This window comes from Dromiciops gliroides, chromosome 3 (genome assembly GCF_019393635.1).
Source record: "Dromiciops gliroides isolate mDroGli1 chromosome 3, mDroGli1.pri, whole genome shotgun sequence".
Lineage (NCBI taxonomy): Eukaryota > Metazoa > Chordata > Mammalia > Microbiotheria > Microbiotheriidae > Dromiciops > Dromiciops gliroides.
In genome coordinates, this window is record NC_057863.1 from 238,831,200 (window position 1) to 238,852,147 (window position 20,948).

Below are 20,948 nucleotides of genomic sequence, written 5' to 3' on the forward strand. Positions count from 1 at the left end.
CTTCCCCTCCACTGTATAATCTTTTTCTTGTTTCTTTTATGTGAGATAATTTACCCCATTATACCTCTCCCTTTCCCTTTCTCCCAGTGCATTCCCCTTTACCCCTTAATTTCATTTTTTTAAAGATAGCATTCCTTCATATTCAACTCACACCTGTGCCTTCTGTCTATATGTACTCCTTCTAACTTAGGGGCAGCTAGGTGGCACAGTGGATAGAGCACTGACCCTGAATTTGGGAAGACCTACATTCAAATCTGACCTCAGACACTTACTAGCTGTGTGACCCTGAGCAAGTCATTTAACCCCAATTGCTTTAAACATCCAGGGCTATCTCCATTCCCGTGATATATATCATGCCATTGGACCCAAACGGCTCTGGAGGAGAGAGTGAAGTTGGTAACTTTACACAGCTCTCCCTCACTTAAATGCAATTCACTGCAAGTTATGACATCACCCCAATGCCATGGTCCTCTTTGAGAAAGAAGGACAAACAACAATTCCTTCCAACACCAAAATAATAAGAAAGTTCTTAGGATTTACAAGTATCATCTTCCTATGTAGGAATATAAACAATTTAACCTTTTTAAATCCCTTACGATTTCCTTTTCCTTTTGACTTTTTTATGCTTCTCTTGAGTCTTATATTTCAAATTCAAATTTTCTATTCAGTTTTGATGTTTTTATCAAGAATGCCTGATGGTCCTCTTTTTCATTGAATATCCCCGCCCCCCCCCCCCCCGCAGGACTATAGTCACTTTTGCTGGATAGGTGATTGTTAGTTGTAACCCCAGTTCCTTTGCCCCTTCCTTTTTGTATTAACCTTTGGGACTTGTTAATCAAATGATTAAATTGTGCAGAAACTACTAGTCTCTCAACTTTTTAATTTGTCAAAGAGGCACTAACTTTGAGGTGTAGCTTTTTTATGTTCCAAGTGGCCCAGAAGACATTCTCATTCTCATTCAGTTATTATTATTATCGGTGACTAACTTGGTGATGAGTTTCTAGTTAGACCAACAGTGAAATTATTTGTTCCAAAATGAAGTAGAAACTGTTTGAATGTCCTCAATGACTGTGTCCTTATTCCTTCTTGTAAACGACCATAAGATCTTTCTGTGCTTGCTTTTTATTGATGTTTAAAAAGATTTTATTGATATCTTTTGTTTTATATCACCTACATTCACCCCTCCCAGAAAGCCATTCTTATAATAATTCTTTAAATGAAGGGGAAAAAATATTCAGTAAAGTCAAAGAATTCATTGAAAAATTCTGATGCAATATTCTAGTCTCAAGAATACTGACCTCTTCAAAGGAGTGAGGGGAGATAACTTCTTATATCTCTTTTTTGGGATTGAACTTGAGCATCATAATTTCACAACATTTTGTTGCATTCCTTTGATTTCCAATCCTTAGCCACCACAAAAAGAGCTGCTACTAATGTTTGTACAAATAGATCTTTTTTTCTCTTTTTGGGAATGCCTTTGGGATATAAATCTAACAGTGATATTGCTGGATCAAAGGGTATGCACAGTTCTATAGCCCTTTGGGTATAGTTCCAAATTGCTCTTCAGAATGGTTAGATCTTTTCACAACTCCACCAATAGTGAATTAGAGCTTCCCAGTTTTCCTATATCCCCTCCAATATCCAATATTTACACTTTTTGTGATATGTGCTTTTCTGAGAGGTGTGAGGTGATACCTCACTTGTATTAATTTACATTTCTCTGATCAACAGTGATCTAGAGCATTTTTTCATATGATTATGAATATCTTTGATTTCTTTGTCTAAAAACTGTCTATTCAAATCCTTTGACCATTTATCAAATGTATTTTTACATATTTGACTCAGTTCTCTATATATTTGAGAAATGAGGCCTTAATCAGAGATACTTTAAACACTGCTTTCTTAGAGAGGGATGAACTATTTTGCAGGTGAATCCTGAGTTTTCATTTTTCATTTAGCAGCTGCTGAGTTTCCCCATCATTTTTGTCAAACCAATGTTGATGTTTGCTAGTGTTCTGGTCCAGATGAATAAATTGCAGTACTGTACACCAAATTTCTGAAAGCTGCCCACTCCTTTTCTGCTCCACTGTTGCCAACCAGGAAGCTAGGTGGCACAGTGGATAAAGCACTGGCCCTGGATTCAGGAGGACCTGAATTCAAATCCAACCTCAGACACTTGACACTTACTAGCCGTGTGACCCTGGGCAAGTCACTTAACCCTCATTGCCCCACAATAAATACATAGATCAACTAATTCTAAAGCCATTGGCTATACTTCAGGTTGAAGTTAATCCCTCTCTAGTTGAGATTCCAACTGAAGAAGAGGTTTTGAATGCCATTTGGTTCCTCTCATGTGGCAAAGCATCTGGTGTTGATACTATTCCACTTGAGATTTACAAGGCAGGTGGTCCACTGCTCATACAAAAGCTAACAGAAATTTTCCGGGTTATGTGGCAAGAGGAAGTTATTTCCCAGGAGTTCAAGGATGCTTCCATTGTCCATCTCTATAAAGGAAACGAAAATAGGTTGTCTTGTGACAATCACAGGGTGGGTGTCTCTCTTAATCATTGAGGGCAAGATTCTTGCCAGAGTCCTCTTTAATAGGATGATCCTTCACCTGGAAAATGGTCATCTACAGAAAGTCAGTGTGGCTTCAGAAGGGCCAAAGAATGGCCAATTTGATATTTACTGCTTGATAACTTTAAGAGAAATGCCATGAGCAGAACAGAGGTATGTACATAATATTTGTTGGTGTAACAAAGGCCTTTGAAACTGTCAGTCATGAGGAAAATGATGGCAAAGTTTGGTTACCTGGAGAAGTTCATAAGTATTGTATATCTGTTTTAGGAAGGCACAGTTCCAGGCCTGAGTTCTGCATAACGGACAATGCTCTCACAATTTCCCAGCCCCTGGTGAAGTGAAGCAGAACTATGTGTTTGCTCCCATGCTTTTTAACATGATGTTTTCAGCAATATTGTCAGACACCTTCAATGAATGAGGATGCAAACAGCATCAAGGTCATCTACTGCACTCACAATAAAGTATTTAACTTGATGAGTCTACAAGCCAAGGCTAAAGTAAGGGGATAGTTGGTGTGTGACTTTTTGTTCACAGATGATTGTACACTCACTAGAGCCTCTAAGGCTGAGATGCAACAAAGTATGGATTGATTCTTTGCTGCTTGCGCTAATTTTGGCCTGACAATTAACACCACCAGTCAGTAATACTATTCGTCCATGAAACCAACCGTGATGGTAAATGGAGAAATTTCAAATACTGTAGATAAGTTCATTTATCTTGGCAGTATACTTTCCAGGGATATATACATAGATGACAAGGTTGATGCATACATTGCCAGAGCTAGTTCAGTATTTGGGAGGTTTATAAAGGAAAGTGTGGAAGAGAAGAGGATCAGTCGGCCTACCTAACTGAAAGTCTATAGAGCCATTGTGTTGATTTCAGTGTTGTTTGCCTGTGAAACCCGAACTGACTACCAGCACCATGCCAGAGAACTGAATCCCTTCTATTTGAAATGGCATAAGATTATGAAGATGATCTGGCAACATAAAGTACCAGACACTGAAGTCCTTTCTCAAGCTGAACTTTCACACATCCAAACTCTGCTGCAGAAAGTATAACTCCAATGGGCTGGCTATATTGTCTGAATGCCAAAAGTTCATTTGACTAAAATATTATTTTATAGAGAACTCACACAAGGCAACCACTCACATGGAGGTCAGAAGAAGCAATATAAGAACACTTTCAAGGTCTCTCTGAAGAACTTTGGAATTGATTGTGAAACTTAGGAGACATTGGCACAGGATAATCCAGCATGGTATGCCCACATCAAAGAAGATGCTATACCCTATGAGCAAAGAAGAACTGCACTACCTCAAAAGAAACATGAGACATGCAAATTTAGAGGCATCTCTATTCCAAATGTTCATATGGACTATTTGTGCCTGACTTATGATAACCTTTCTGAGCTTGCATTGGTCTGATCAACCACAATTGGACACACTGCACCTGAACCCCAACATAGCAGTGTCATTTTTGAGAACAGAGAACAACCAACAAGCAAAAAAAAAAAAAAAAAAAAGGTCAGTCCCTGGATTCAAGGAGTTCACATTCTAATGTAGGAAAACAACACATTAAAAGGGGCTGAAAAGTTGAAGGGCATGGAAGACATCAAAGCTTCCACTGGGAATGAATAAGTTAGCACTCAATATAATGATGATGATGTTGGTGATAACTAACATTTATTAGTGCTTACTATGTGGCAGGCAGGCCCTCTGCCAAGTATTTTATAATTATTATTTAATTTAAACCTCACAACAACCCTGGGAGGCAAGTCCTATTATTATCCCCATTTTATAGATGAGGAACCTGAGGCAAACAGAAGTTAAGTGACTTGCCCTGGATCACAAAACTGGTAGGTGTGTGAGGCTAGATTTGAACTCAGGTCTTCCAGACTCCAGGCTGAGAACTCTATCCACAGCACCAAATTAAGTGCTAAAATAATTCACGATAAATCGAGATGTGTTGTAGACTTCAGAAGACATGATTGTTGTCCCATGTTATACCTTGTATTTATCCTGCTATAAAATATTCTTCGGGCTCTCAATATTATTGAAGAAATACATCATTTTGAATTGGCATTTCAAACGTTGGCATGGATGAAATATCTCCTTCGAAATCTAATCCTGATTACCCGTGTTGCCTCAAGCCAATCACTTAACACTTCAGCATTTAGGCCTTTTCAGCTGTGAAGATGCCAGACATAAAAATGATGTATTGAAAATTAACTGTTGTGCACAAAACCCTTTAGTTCCAGACGAAAGCTGTTGTGTTGGTCCTAAGCGGTGTTATTTATTATGCCTGGAATAACTCCTTGAGTTTTAAGTACGGCTAGTTTTCTTAGAGCTTCAGATAAAGCCTAATGCTTGACAGCGGGGAAGCACTCCGGCAAGAGAGCAAACTGGGCTCTCAAATGAATACTTATTTTTCAAGGCTCAAAGGAAGGGATGGTCATTTGGTCATTTTTTTTTCTGAACACACACACACACACACACACACACACACACACACACACACACACACACACACACGCGCGCTCTTTTTTTTTTTTTAAAGGCCCAGTAATAATTACCCAGCGTCCCTTCAAAGGCTTTTACGCTAGACTGGCCCAGGTTTACAATTTCTCTTCCTTAATTCAAGGTTTATCTCAGTGCTACAGGCTAAGCTCTTCCTGCTTCTCGCTTCTGGCTTGGAGCCTTTGGACCTTGCAGCTTTTTTCCAGTGCTTGCCGTTTGTTTTGCGAATGGGGGTCGGCCGACTTTGGGGGTGGACCCCGATCACCGAAAGACAAGGGAGGTGCAGGCTAAGTGGTGCCCCCGTTCCCTGCAGGTGTGTAAGGTGCTGTGTTGGCGTTTCTGGGACTCAAAGCTACCAACCCCGTGTTTTTCACCCTGCAGCCACTTGTCTTGTGCGGTTGTATATGTAGACATTTTAAAGTCGGGCTTTTCTTTCGTTTAAACAAAATGTAAACAAGCCCCCCCCCCCCCAGTCAGATGTTCTCTTCTTTGCTATGCCTGCTCCCTCCACTCCTTCCCCCCCGGGGGGCTCAGCTTTTCCCAGCTGGTGACGTATTGTGGTTCCTGGTTCTGAGCATTAGGGAGTCATGAGGTAGCTCCCTCCCTCCCCTTCTTCTGTGGGTCCCGTAGCTTTTGTGAACTTGGCTTTCAAAATGGCTACTGTTAGGAAAAAAGCTATTGTTTGTCCAAGATACGTATTCACAATGTATTTTGTAAAGTGAAAATATGTCCCTGCACTTTGGCCCTGCGGGAAAAGAGGTCCGGGAGGGGATGGCTCAAGATTAACTTGGAAAACGTAACTCTTTGAGGAGTAGGAAAGAAAGTGAAGGTTAAAGGAAGGTTTGGGAGGATGGGAGTACGGGAAGTTGTCAGTCCTGCCAACTGACAGCTTTCTTTCCCTGGTGCTTGTCCTGGGAACATTTCCGGCTTGGTGTTCAATGTCTTAAGCTGGGGTAAATACGAATAGGCCCTTGATTTTGCCCTCCGGTACTAGCCTTCAATTCCCCTTCTTCAGCAATAAATCTATTTCCTTTTAGTCTTTGCAGTAAATTTACTCACTGAACTCTTAACTGCTTTGGCTGCAATGCAAACAAACTTACTGCTTAGTAAACTTTGACGATGCTGTAGGGACATCTGCTGGCTCTTCTGGAGAAAAGTTCACTATTTTCACAAAGTTTGCTTTTCAAATTTAAGTATCATCTCATATGACTGAGCCCTTGAGTAATCTAACCTTGCGACTTCATTGTTCTCTATAACTCTTTCTGGATCTTATTTTAAAAAAAAAAGGTTTATGACTTCAGCAAAACATGATGGAATTTAACATGTGGCATTTTAGAATCATGGGTGGTTTTTAAAAATAATAACTGATACCATTTTACCAGTGAGGTAACAACGATTTAAAAAGATGAAATGTCACATCCATGATCAAAGAGCTAGAAAATATAAGAGGCAAGATTGAAGTCCAAGTTTCTCAATTGCAAATATTCGACTTTTGTCCTTATGCCAGAATGCCCCTGCTGCCTAGCCAACCAACGCAAAGATCGAGGATCTTAACTACTTATAAAATCTAAAACTTTTCCCTTAAGGCTATAACTAAACCATGTTAGTGAAATGAAGAGTCCGGCATTTAGAGTTAAATTTTAAAATTAAAAGGGAGGGGCGGGGCAGCTAGGTGGCGTAGTGGATAGAGCACTAGCCTTGGATTCAGGAGGACCTGAGTTCAAATCCGACCTCAGACACTCAACACTTACTAGCTGTGTGACCCTGGGCAAGTCAACCCCAATTGCCTCACCAAAAAAAAAAGGGGGGGGGGGGGAGCAGTCTTACTGCATTATTCATATTGTGGTCTATACCAATCAAATTAACATGCTTTTTATTTTCCTTTCCCCTATAGGACTAATGTCCAAGTGATATCCCTATAGCTAAGGAATTTTCACATGGCATATGCATAATGCACCTCTGTTCATTAATTGAAGTGGCAATTCTCCCCTTAAAAGTGAATTCTATTTTACCTTCTCAACACAAAAGAGAGAAAGGGAATTGTGAAGTGCAGCTAAGTGGTGCAATGGATAGAGCAATGGCCCTGAAGTTGGGAGTACCTAAGTTCAAATCTCACTTCAGATACTAGTTGTGTGACCCTGGGCAAGTCACTTAATCCTAATTGCTTTAAACATCCAGTACCATCTCTAGTCATCCTGATTTTATCTTGCTAGTGGACCCAGATGACTCTGGAGGAGAGTATGAGGTTGGGACTTTGCACAGTCCTTCCTCGATTAAATTCAATTCACTGCAAATCATGACAGCACCCCAGTGTCATGGTCCTCTTTAAGAAGGAAGGACCAACCACAACCAGTACAATTCATTAGAAGTGCAGAAGCCAGTGCTAAATACTTATGACTGAAAGGACAGGGGAAAAAAAAGAAAGGTTTTGGTTTTGCCTTTTTCCCCCCTGCTCAGACACCAGAGAAGAGGTGGTTAACACAGCAGCTTCATACATAGCTCACAGTAAAAGGTGAAAAGAAAATGTTTTTGAAGGGCTGAGGGGCAGTCTCACCAAACCAGATCTGCTCAGTACCATAACACCTCATTGTCTTTGATCCTAACCACCAAAATCACACACCAGCTAAACTGTTCTCAGCAGCAAAATCCACTCATAGTCTCTCTGAATTAAAGAACTGAGATGTCTGGTTGCTAGTACCTCCCCATTAGTTCCCAAAATGGAGAATCCGCCTTATTATTTTTTCTTTTTCTTGCCTCTTTCTTCCAGAAGTCTCTGTCGCAATGCCAGATATCATCACACAGTTCATGACTAAAGTATTCATATTAAATTACATAAAGAAGTTATACATAGAAGTGCATTATGGGAGCTGAAATTCTGTGGGTTTGAACAAAACCTCTGGGATTGTGATCACTAAGATATTTAACCAAACAGTAGATGCATAAAGACTCTAGGCAGGCTGAGATCTGACAGTTGGAGAGATAAAAATGCTCCAAATGGGTAATTTGAATAGAGACTAAAACTGGGACTATAGATGCAACTAGAACTCTCCTCTGCTTGTACTAATTCAAACTCCTGAGTAAGAAAGGGTATATGGCAGTTTCTGACCTGTCATCATCTTATACTTTAAAAAAATCAGGTCTTGGGGCGGCTAGGTGGCGCAGTGGATAAAGCACCGGCCCTGGATTCAGGAGTTCCTGAGTTCAAATCCGGCCTCAGACACTTGACACTTGCTAGCTGTGTGACCCTGGGCAAGTCACTTAACCCCATTGCCCCGTTAAAAAAAAAAATCAGGTCTAAAGACATGCTGAAGTGCTTCAGGGGAATTTTAAACATTCACTGTACATTTGTTAATATTGAGTATTGACATCAACAGCTTCTGTGTGATTCAGGTCTGCTTATTACACAGAATGAAACAGAACCGAGATTTGAACATGTCTAGGGCTGTAGACTAACTTGGGTGTTCTTAACTATGAGAGTCATTTAGCTTTATATTTTTGTTATTTTTCATTTTCAGGGCCTATTTCTCCACCCTACTCGTTATGTGTCTACTTCTAGGCATTTGTGCAGCAAATGATCTGAAACCAAACATCCTCTTGATAATGGCAGATGACCTTGGCATTGGGGATGTGGGTTGTTATGGCAATGACACACTAAGGTAAGAGCTACACCTAATGACCATGTCAGTTTTATTTATTGAAAAGAAAACTTGCTTACTGGACAAGAATTACAAATGCTGACATTTGTTTCAAGAAAAAGGGGACTCCAACCCTTATAGGCATGCAATATTGCTTTATGATATTTGTATCTCTTAGTAGCCTGAGAAAATTTTGGAAATTACAATAGGATTTTGTTATGATGAGAAATCAGTGTACTGAATTCATCCTTCTTTTCATGTAAGTCTTCGTGTGAAATAGTTCAGGTTCTCTCAGTGGCTAAATTGTGCCCTTGAAACAAACTTTTCACCTTCAGTAACTATAATAATTCTTTTCTAAAAATCAGAGTATTAATAAGTATTTCTAAATGTACTAAAAATTCCCTATTAAATACAGTCAACTGTCAATTATCCATAATGATTAAGGGGTTAGAATGGTATGAACAATCCCAAACAAGGTAACCCCAAATCATTTATATTTTAGCATTGGAAAGAATTTTCTTATACACAGAAACCTATGTTTGTTTAAGGAATACATTGCCGTCATAATTATTATTATTTTGGGGGGGTTGAGGCAATTGGAGTTAAGTGACTTGCCCAGGGTCACATGGCTGGTAAGTGTCAAGCATCTGAGGCCGGATTTGAACTCAGTTCCTCCTGACTCCAGGGCCGGTGCTCTATCCACTGTGCCACCTAGCTTCCCTGTCCTAATTATTTTTGACAGCTTAATAAAATTAATTCACATTGCTGGGGTACATACCAACTGATGCCAATGGAGAAATATTCTGGCAAGATAGAATAAAAAATGTAATCGGCAAGGGACCTTAGGGATCATGTCATGTAACAACATTAGATAAAACTGAAGCCTGGGAGAGGTTACTTGCTAAGTAAAATGCAAGCTTATTGAAGGAAGGACAATTTCATTTTTGTCTTTGTTTATCTAGGGTCTATCACCTTCTCTAGTATCTAGCAGACATTTTATAAATATTTGCTGAATTTAATTAAATTAATATGACTTGGGGGCAGATAGGTGGCACAATGGATAAAGAACTGGCCCTGGATTCAGGAGGACCTGAGTTCAAATCTGGCCTCAGACACTTGACACTTACTAGCTGTGTGACCCAGGGCAATTCACTTAACCCTCATTGTCCTGACCGCCCCCCCCAAAATATAAATTAATATGACTTGCCCAAAGTACCAGAACTAACCAATTAGTATCTCCCCACCATACCCACATGTCTTCTATTGCCTTTTTCACCAGTACAGTGAAAAGAACATTGGACCAGAAGTTGTATATCTTGGTTCCAATACTTGTTTTGAGAATAATGAGCTACATGTGCATGTTAATTCTCTGAGCCTGTGTTTTCTTTTCTTTCTATACCTGTAAAATAAGGAAAGTGGAGTAAAAATCCAAGGTTCCTTCTAGCACTGAAATTTTATGATTCCAGGACTCTAGTGTGATAAGGATAATAGCATTTAAACCTGGAAGGGACCTTTGAAGTCATTTAGTTCAAACTTCTCTTGTGTATGAAGCAATTACTACTACTACTACTACTACTACTACTACCACCAGCTGACATTTATATAGTGCTTTCAGTATTATGAAAAACTTTGCTCCATTATCTCCTATGAAACAACAACCACCTTATAAAGTGAGTTAATATAGGTGCTATTTTTATTATTTAATTATTTATATTATTATTACTCCCATTTTACAGATAGACAAAATGTACTTTGTAGTTAGGCAGCTAGATGGCTCAGTGGATAGAATGCTGGGCCTGCTGTAAGGGAGACCTAACTCCAAATCCAACCTCAGACAGTTACTCCCTGTGTAACCCTAAGAAAGTCACTTAACTGTTGTTTGCCATAATCCGATATAGAAGAAAATGGCAGGGGGGAAAGCCAAGATGGTGTATGAAAGGCAGTGACTTCCCTGAGCTCTCCCCAAGACCCTTCCAAATACCTTAAAATAATGCCGTAAGACAATTCCTGGAGCAGCAGAACCCACAAAAGGACAGGGTGAAATCATTTTCCAGCCAAAGCTTAGAAGGTTGGCAGGAAAGGTCTGTTGTACAGGGGTGAGAGTGGAGTGCAGCCTGTGCAGGCTGCTGGCAGAGACTCAACCCCAGAGTAGGCCACACCAGCAAACCAGGCCCTCTGGAGTTTTTGAATTGGCTGTGGTAGCAGCTGCTTCTGGAACACAGCCCACAGACAGTGAGGAGGTCAAGCAGTTGGCCAGGGGGATATTATAGGGGTGTCTTTGCTGGCACTGAGGTAGGACTCTGTTGTTGTGCCTGTTCTCGGATCCAGATCACAGTCTTGGGTGGCGGCCCAGGCACGGGAAGATCACAGGCATGCCAGAGCTTGCAGCCACAGTGCAACAGGATTCTGTTCCAGGTTCGAGGGCAGAGAAGCAGGCTTGTGGTTGCTTCCAGATCAGAGCCAGGACAGGGGAGTGGTGAACATACCTCTTCTTGAATCAGAGAACAGGCAGCTAGGTGGCGCAGTGGTTAAAGCATCGGCCCTGGATTCAGGAGGACCTGAGTTCATATCCAGCTTCAGACACTTGATACTTACTAGCTGTGTGACCCTGGGCAAGTCACTTGACCCCCATTGCCCCGGAAAAAAAAAAAAAAAGAAAGAAATGATGAACAGGATGCTATCAGAAAAAAACCTGGAAAAACTTAGATGAGCTGATGCAAAGTGAAATGTACTGTATGAAAATAACAGCAATAATTTAAGATGATCTGCTGTGAATGACTTAGTTATTTTCAGCAATACAATGATCCAAGACAACTCGAAGGACTTACGAAAAATGCAATCCATCTATAGAGAAAGAACTGATGGTATCTCAATACAGATAGAAGCATAATTTTTTGTTAGTTCATTTTTCTAAAGTTTTTTTTGTCTGTTTTCTTTCACAGCCTGACTAATGTGAAAATGTTTTGCATGAGCATACATGTATAAGTTATATTGAATTGCTTGAGTTCTTAAGAAGGGGGTTGGGGAGGGAGGGAGGTAGAGAATTTGGAACACAAAGTTTTAAAAATCAATGTTAAAATTTGTTTTTACATGTAATTGGGGAAAAAATTAAAATTCTAAATAAATAAATTTTTGAAAAAATGATCAAGACCTCAAAAAGAAGAAGAAGAAAGAAGGCGAACCTCTCAACAGCTGAATAATAACAACAACAAATTGTAGTTTAATCCAGTTTAGTGACTTGCCTTGGTCATAGTGTCAGTAATATGACTTGAACCTTGGTATCTCTGGATTCTACGTCCAGCATCTATTCCATTGTACTATATATGTTGGTTTTTTGTTTTTTTTTGGTGAGGCAATTGGGGTTAAGTGACTTGCCCAGGGTCACACAGCTAATAAGTGTTAATTGTCTAAGGCCGAATTTGAACTCAAGTCCTCCTGACTCCAGGGCCAGTGCTGTACTATATACTTTTAACCATGGTCCTGGAAGTCTATGACTTGACTGAAGTTATACAGATAATAAATTACAGAGACAAGGATGGAACGTTTTTATTCACTCCAAATCCAGTTTTCTTTTTCCCATACCACACTACCTGATGGGCTAAAAGAATGATGCAGTTTCTGGAGTGAGTAACTTAGAGACTGAAAAAATCTACCTAATAGATGCCTATTACTCTTAAGAAAAAAAATATCCTTCATTTTTGGTTGTTTTACTAATATGACTGTTTAAATGAAATGTCAGTTGAGGAAGGAGGGGCTTTTATTTGTTATTTAGAGAGGACTTGGGGGAATAGTGATAGAGATACAAAAAAGAGAAAAACAAAAAAGAAAGGAAAGAGAAGAAAAAAAGAAAGGACAGGAAAGATAATTGATGAAATGTTTTAAAAGTATACCAAAGAGGGCAGCTAGATGGCGCAGTGGATAGAGCACCGGCCCTGGATTCAGGAGTACCTGAGTTCAAATCCGGCCTCAGACCCTTAACACTTACTAGCTGTGTGACCCTGGGCAAGTCACTTAACCCCAATTGCCCCTCAAAAAAACCAAAAAAACAAACAAACAAACAAAAAAAAGTATACCAAAGAGAGAAGTAGGATTAGAAGATAAAAAGTGGATAATGTTGGTACAAGCATGTTAATATATATGAGTATATACATATTATATATATACCTTTGAAATATTATGCTATGTATTGAAGATTTTTCTTTGTTCTGTTCTTTGTATATAGAAATGGCCATGTTTGTTGAAGTTGATAAAGTTCATATTTTTAAAAATGGAAAAATAAAAGAATAATAATATAGGACATTGGTGGCTGGAGAAAATTAATTTAGAAATTAATTTAATCAATTTTCACTTCCTTTAAAAATTTTTCAATATTACAAATACTTTAACATCAGCATGCATTGAAACTGGGATGTTTTTCTTAGGACGCCAAATATTGATCGCCTTGCAAAGGAAGGAATAAAACTTTCACAGCACTTAGCTGCTGCTCCACTATGTACCCCCAGCAGAGCTGCTTTTCTCACTGGCAGACATGCCTTCAGATCAGGTCAGTACCCTGTTGGAATTTAAGAATTGAGTGAAGTCTGCATTTTTGTAACTTTTGGATCAATCTTTATCAATATAGACTAGGACTAGTTTAGTAAAAGGGGGAATATATGCAAGATAAAAATAATATACATGCATGTTTTCTACTCACCGAACCTGTTGATAATTCATTGTTTCATGTGCATTTTTTAAGTGACAGTAACATCAATGCATGTTTAACATATTTTCAGAGGACCAAATGTTTGTCTACTAAGGCGGTTAACAGTTGATTCCTTTTTGCCCATCATGCTGTACATATGATCTTGGATCTCAGAGACAGTGGTGGAGCATTATAAACTCTAGTGAGTTTTACTGGATTAGAAAAGCTTGAAATACAGGGCACTTGAAGGATGGTATGTCTGGACCAAGAACTAAATACTAGTTGGCTAAATTTTAATTTAATTTAATTTGGTTCTAGTAGCCCTCTAAGATAGTGGTCTATAAAATAGGATCATCTCTTGATCCCAAAGGGGCTGTGAACTGACACTACAGTTATATTATCAACCAATCAGAGGGTGGGAGGATGGGTTGCATCCCACTCTCCCAGTGATAGCCAATTGTGGAGCTATCTTTGAACATAATCAGACCTACCTTTCACTCCTGCTGATTTCCTCCATCTGAGCTGGGCATAGGTCTCTTAGGATAGTTAGAACCTAACTTTTTAAATACATCAGCAACTATGCAGGTGCCATTAGGAAAATCCTATGCCCCTCCTCAGTATACTTATTTTTCTGTCCTCCATAGCAGAGTAGTCAAACTCATTGCTCCCTGCAAGTGGCAGACAAAACCCCCAAGTACAGCCTCAACCAGATTAAAATGTGATTGGAAAATGTTTCATAAAATGAATAAAAATACAATACACCAAAAGGCAATGTTCATTTGTGCTTTTCTGAGCTAATGTGCAGCTGTAGGAATTCATGTCTATTGAAATCTGATACCACTGCCCTAGATCAAGTGGTGTCTTTAGCAAATGCCTCTCTAAGAGCAGGCTCTGTATTTTAGGTAGTGACCTAGGAGTAAAGTAAGAGTCCCATCCCCTTATATTTTACTTGGAAAAGAATGAATCTCTTCAAGATGTACAGGCATGGAAGGATCTCATATTATTTTCCCTCCAAAAATACTCTACCCTTCTTCCAAACTTCCCTATTTTTATGGAGGGCAACAGCATTCTTCTAGTTCACCATCTCAGTTTCATCTGTGACTTTTCATTCTCACTTATCCTACATATCCAATCAATTGCTAAATCTTGCCATTTCTAATTCCACAATAATAATAGCTAACATTTATATAGCACTTACTATCTGCTGGGCACTGTGCTAAGTATTTTACAATTATCTCCTTTGATGTTCAAAACAACCCTGAGTGGTAGATGCTATTATTATCTCCATTTTACAGATGAGAAAACTGAGGCAAACAAAGGTTAAGTGCATTGCCCAGGGTTACACAGCTAGTAAGTATGTAATGTCAAATTTGAACTCAGGTCTTCCTGATTCCAAGCCCAGTGCTTTATCCATGAGGCCATCTAGCTGCCTGAATCCATCTCTTTCTCTAGAAACACAAGTCCACCACCATGGTTTATATTCTGAACATCTTTTACCTAGACTATTGAAATAACTTTCTGAGTGATCTCCCTACCTTGTCTCTCCCTTATCTTCTCCACTTTCCACATAGCTGCTAAAATGTTTTTGGGTTTTGGGTTTTTTTTTTGGTTTTAGGGTTGTTTTTTTTTTCCCCAAAAAAGCTCAGGTCTGACCATGTCATTTCCCTACTCAAAAAACTCTAGTGATTCCCTATTATTGCTACAGTCAAATACTAATTAATCATTTTATCTTCTTTTGTTATTCCCATTATTATTATTATTCCCATTTATATTTTTGTTTAAGTTCTGTAGCAAATATACACATGAGAGGCAGCATGGTTCATCAGAGAGATGAGATTGCCTTAAATCCAGTAAGACTTGGGTTCAAATTTCACCCATGAGACCCTCTGGCTCTATGTCCCTGAGGAAGTAACTTCATCTCTAATCGCTCTTGGGCAAGTCTCTAAGACTATAACTTGCAGAGAATTTGCTGACCTGAAGAGAGCAAGGAATATTCTTCACCTAGGAATGCCCTAAAATATTTAAATCATAGACCAAGTCCCTATATATAATTTACATATAACAAATCATATTTATTATATTTATATAGCATATAATAGCATGTAATGTCTGTGAAATTCAAAATTGGATATGCGGAGCATTAATCTCTCCCTTTAACTTTTCCCTTTTATATATATATATCTCCCAGACCAATAAGAAAATTGAGCCTCTGAGCTTTAATCTGTGAGGGATTAGTTTTTATTGCTTGGGAATTAATTAGGCAACAAAAAGTGAAACCAATTAGGGAAATAGGAAAGTAGAAATACAGATGAATGGTTTTAGATCTAAGCTTAGTCTATTTTCCTTTATAAAACTCACCAAATCCCAAACTTCCCACCAGGCCACGAACCAGCACACCCAAGCTCAAACACCAACCACGTGTTTCCAAACTCCTCTCACCAGTGCGCTGCCATGGCTAAGTTTCACAGCCAGAGAGCCCAAACTTCTGTTCCCCCACCTCACTTTTAAGTTCGCATCCTGGAAGTTCCCTGCATTCTCGCATTTTCCTCCCAAAAAGGGAGGTCCTTAAAAAGCTGCTTCAGTAGCATGCGCAATCTCTCAAATGATTCAGTTAAAATTTCCAATATTAATCTTTACCACAAATAATGTTGCATCATATCATATCATATCATATATCATATGTCCACAAATATATGCATGTTTAGGGTGTGTAATCAGATTTTCTTTTTTTGATAGGAAGGGCAATTTTTAAAAAATTGAGACCATCAAATAAATTATAGAGGAGTTGTAATCTGGACTCTTAAAACAGGAGAGAGAGAGAGAGAGAGAGAGAGAGAGAGAGAGAGAGAGAGAGAGAGAGAGAGAGAGAGAAGGGGGGAGAGAAAGAACCCACTAGCTAATTCAGGTTGATCTTATTAAAAGAGCACTGATTTTTTAAAAATTGCCCTTTTCCATTTTCATATACATGAGTTGCTTATGAAGAAGGATATTTTCCCATTTTATTTCTAGAGTTCCTAAGAGTTCCTCATATCTTTATGTAAGAATAAGTTAGCTTCCTGTACATGCTTTTGTTTACTGGATTCTGAATCTTGGTTAATGATTTTAACTTCCTCAGCTAAATTGTCAATACAAGTGTCAAAAAAGTGACCTGAGGTCTTCATCAGGCAGTAACTCTCTCCAGTGAAGCCCCAACAGACTAAAATATAATTGGGAAATGTTTAATAAAATAAATAAAACATATAATAGAGCATAGATAATGTTAATATATGGTTTTATAAGTAAAAATGCAGACTGCAAGAGTTCTTATAGTAGGTTTGGTGGTCTTCATTTTGATTTGAGTTTGATACAAATGGTTGAAAGTAAGGATAAGGAAAGCCTAGACTAGGGGCAGCTAGGTGGTGCAGTGGATAAAACACCAGCCCTGGATTCAGCAGTACCTGAGTTCAAATCTGACCTCAGACACTTGATGCTTACTAGCTATGTGACCCTGGGCAAGTCACTTAACCCCCATAGCCCCGCAAAAAAAAAAAAAAAAAAAAAAAAGCCTAGACTACTTTTGCAATATAACCTCCACAATAAAGCAGTTTTTAGAATAGCCTTGCTTTATTTTTTTATTTAGAATTAAAAATAACTAAAGAAAAAAATGGTAAATCATTCCCTCTTTAATATATAATAGGAATGGATGCCACTAATGGATATCGTGCACTTCAGTGGAATGGAGGTTCAGGAGGACTTCCTGCAAATGAAACAACTTTTGCAAAAATACTACAGCAACAAGGATATTCAACGGGACTTATAGGTGCATATATGAATGTATTATTTGAATCACATTACCTCTAGAATTGCTTGATTATTAGAGAACTTTATTTATAAGAACAAATAAAAAGTAATTAAAGGTGGTTTTGAGCACTGTTAGATAATTCATAACTATGTTATATTTTCAGGAGAATCAGTCCTTTCATTCTGAATTCCTAGGCAATGATTAATTTCTTTTTTCTATCCATAAATATTTCACTTCTCTTATTGGCCAAATTCTAATATAGTTCACACCTGAGTTTTTCAGAGCTTATACTTTCACCCAACCTTTGACTCTCCTGAATTCAGAAATGATAGGGCTAGCATTTTCTTATCCTTTTGGACTCATTTTGGTTTACTTCAACAAACATTTATTTCATGGCATATTTGATCATATCTTTAAAAAATTTAAAAAGGATATTGTCAGAAAATATCAAATTTTTCCCCCCACAATATCTTCATTCTAGTATCAGGACTAAGTAAGGTTGTTATTTATTATTCCTACCATTTTTAAAATCAGTATTAACTCTGCATATTCTTTAATGAACAGTTCTTTCACTTATAAGTCTGAGGAAGAGAAAGTAAAAGACTAGACCACCAAGCAACATAGCTTAATTCTTTACTTAATCAGGATTTTAAAAAAGGGATTTTTATTTATATATTTTATTTTTATATTTTCTTGATTTCCTCCGGTATTCCTTCTCCTCTCCCTCACAGAAATCTATCACTTATAAGGAAAAAAAAATAAGAAAGAAAATCTTCTTCAAACACTTCAACAAAACAACAATATATTGAAAACTTGATACTACATATTCAGTGTTCCATATCTATTCCCTTATGCCCTTATCTCTTTAATTGTGTGGGGAGGAAATGTGTCTTTTCATATTTCTTTGGGACCAAGATTCTTCTTTATAATTTTGCAACATTTTTTTGGATTCTTTTCTTTAATCATAATTGTTAACTAACTAAGCAACTTGGTTCTATAATCATCCCTACTCTTCCTAACCATAGGTATTGATCATATTCATCTAAACATCTTCTGCCCTTTTGGCTTCAGAGACTCAAAGTAGAACCCAAAAAGAAACTGAGGACTTTGGGTGGATATAGAGGGGTGGGAAAGGCTTAGGGAAAAGAGCAAATGATTACTTAAATTTGTCAAAATATTCAAGAAGAGATCCTTGTTGCAGCTTTTATCGAACAAAGAAAAAAATCTCAAAGTCTTTTCTTGGGATCTTGTAGTCCCATGATCCTTAATCTCTTGATACCAAATGTATTTATCACTAACAGATTTAAGCTTGATGAAACTCCACTATCAATCATGTATACTTTTTAAAATTACATTTTTACCATTGTATTTTCATCTTTGAAACAAAAAATTGAATTGTAATTGTAGAGATGCTTTAAGAAACTATTTAGTAATTTAAACATAATTTAATTTTTCCTTTTGTTTCCAGGAAAATGGCACCAAGGAGTGAACTGTGAATTCAGAACTGATCATTGCCACCATCCATTAAGCCATGGATTTGACTATTTTTATGGCATGCCTTTCACACTTATAAATGATTGTCAAATTAATAAACCTCCAGAAGTAGATGCAGCCTTTAGAGCTAAACTTTGGGTTTATACCCAGGTAATTGTCCTTGGGATCCTAACACTTATCATTGGCAAATTTGCTGGCTTGATCTCAGTATCCTGGAGAATACTGATGTCCTTGATCACCCTTAGTGCTTTGTTTTTCATTTCCTGGTACTCCAGTTTTGGATTTATAAGGTATTGGAACTGTATCCTGATGAGAAACTATGAAATTACTGAACAACCAATGGTTTTAGAGAGAACAGCAACTCTTATGCTAAAGGAAGCAATTTCATTTATTACCAGGTAATCTAACTCCTATTTTCTTAAAGGATGTTCAAGAGTTTCTTGGAGTTCAAGAATCTTCTGCATTAGTCTTGATAAGTTTATTCTTAAAAAAAAATAGGCCATGTAATGAATTCATCAGAGAAATCCATAAAAAAGACATCAATGAACATGGAAATGAATACAACTTTTTTATGTTAGTTTCTAGGGACAGAAAGTATATACTCTAAATCTCTTATCATACCTTTCTAAAACTTATAAATATGGTTTTATTTTTTTAGAAACAAGGACAGGCCATTCCTTCTCTTTGTTTCTTTGCTGCATGTACATATTCCCCTTGTAACCACTAAACAGTTTCTTGGGAAAAGCAAACATAGCTTATATGGAGATAATGTAGAAGAAATGGACTGGATGGTGGGTAAGTCAAGTTTATGATTTTTTTTTTCTTCAGTATTATCCTGAACACTGAAAGTAACTCTTAAAAACATGTTTCAATGAGATATAAGTAATAACTTTTGTCCTCTGTTTTCAGACATAGCAGAAAGTATGATATATAATTTTAAAAACATTATCTTTTGTTTTCACATCAATTTCATAATAAATCCTTATATTCTCCCTTACCCAGAGAGCCATCCTTAATAATAACAACCACAATAGCAATAAGGGGGGAAATTAATTCAAGAAAACTAAAACTTTGACTAGATAAATCAGTGAGGAAATTCAAGTTTCCACACATGTAGTCTCCAAGCATTTTCTCATCTTTTTCAAGGAGCAAGCTTGGTCATTACAATTATAATTAAAAAACCATTTTGTTTTCTTTTGTTTTTCTTTCCATTTACAGTGTTGTAGTTGAGATTTTATATGTGTATATACATATATATATACATACACAGAAATATGTGTATGGCATACACACATACACACACACACATATATATATAAAACAGAAATGGAAAAAATATACTTACATATATAGTTTTCCTAATGCTCTTTATATTTCATCTATAATTCTATAATAATATAATATATATCACATTTTATATTTATGTGCATATGAATATAATATCCGTATATAGTTTTTCTGTTTCTGCTTACTTCCCTTTGTATCAGTTCATTTGTCATGGCATGCTTCTCTGAATTCTGCATTCTCATTGTTTCTAATATCATAATAATACTCCTTCATATTATTCTACTATAACTTATTTAACCATTACATAATCAATGAACATCTACTTTGTTTCTAGATCCCTACTATCACAAAAGAGTTAGTATAAATATTTTGGTATATATAGAACCTTCCTTTGTCTTAGATCTTTTTGAGGTATATGCTTAGTAATGGGATCTCTGGGTCAACAGTTATAGATATTTCACTCAGTTTCTTAGCATAATGTCAAATTATTTTCAGGAATAAAAAAATTATTGTTAAGTTAAAAATTAATTTAATTAATTAGTTTCAAGAATAGTTTGCCTGGTTTTTTCTGAAATATGAAAATTTTTATTATTATAATATTTTTTCTTCTATGCCTATTTGCAGGGTGTTAGATGAAACTGCAAAGATATTTTGGATCACATTTCTCTTATACAGCATCCCAAAAGTTTCAGTTCAGTTTTAAGTTTAAAATTAAAATGTACTGAGACTGTTGGGACACTCTGTATTAATGATTTGGAAGTCTTTCATATGATTTTTTAATGGTATGAATTCCTTCTTTTAAAGATTGTGCATAGCTTTTGACCACTTATCCATTTGGAGTGGCTCTTAGTCTTATATATTTATACTAGTTGCTCATATATCTTGGATATCAACTCCTTATCAGAGGTGAATATTTTTCCCCAGACCCAGTACTTTTCTTTTTATCCTAGTTGCACTTATTTTGTTCACAAAAGATT

General features: G+C 37.2%; 1 protein-coding gene across 1 annotated transcript in view; it reads left to right on the top strand.

Annotated features, from left to right (window-relative positions):
• Positions 1–5,190: 5,190 nt before the first annotated feature.
• LOC122745760 (arylsulfatase D-like) overlaps positions 5,191–20,948 on the top strand; it is a 33,586-nt gene continuing 17,828 nt past the window's right edge. The window contains exons 1-6 of the mRNA XM_043991194.1: positions 5,191–5,406; positions 8,609–8,749; positions 13,150–13,271; positions 17,086–17,208; positions 18,659–19,082; positions 19,343–19,479. Of these exons, the coding sequence (XP_043847129.1) occupies positions 5,321–5,406; positions 8,609–8,749; positions 13,150–13,271; positions 17,086–17,208; positions 18,659–19,082; positions 19,343–19,479 (1,033 nt within the window). The 5' untranslated portion in view covers positions 5,191–5,320. The remainder of the gene's footprint in view (positions 5,407–8,608; positions 8,750–13,149; positions 13,272–17,085; positions 17,209–18,658; positions 19,083–19,342; positions 19,480–20,948) is intronic.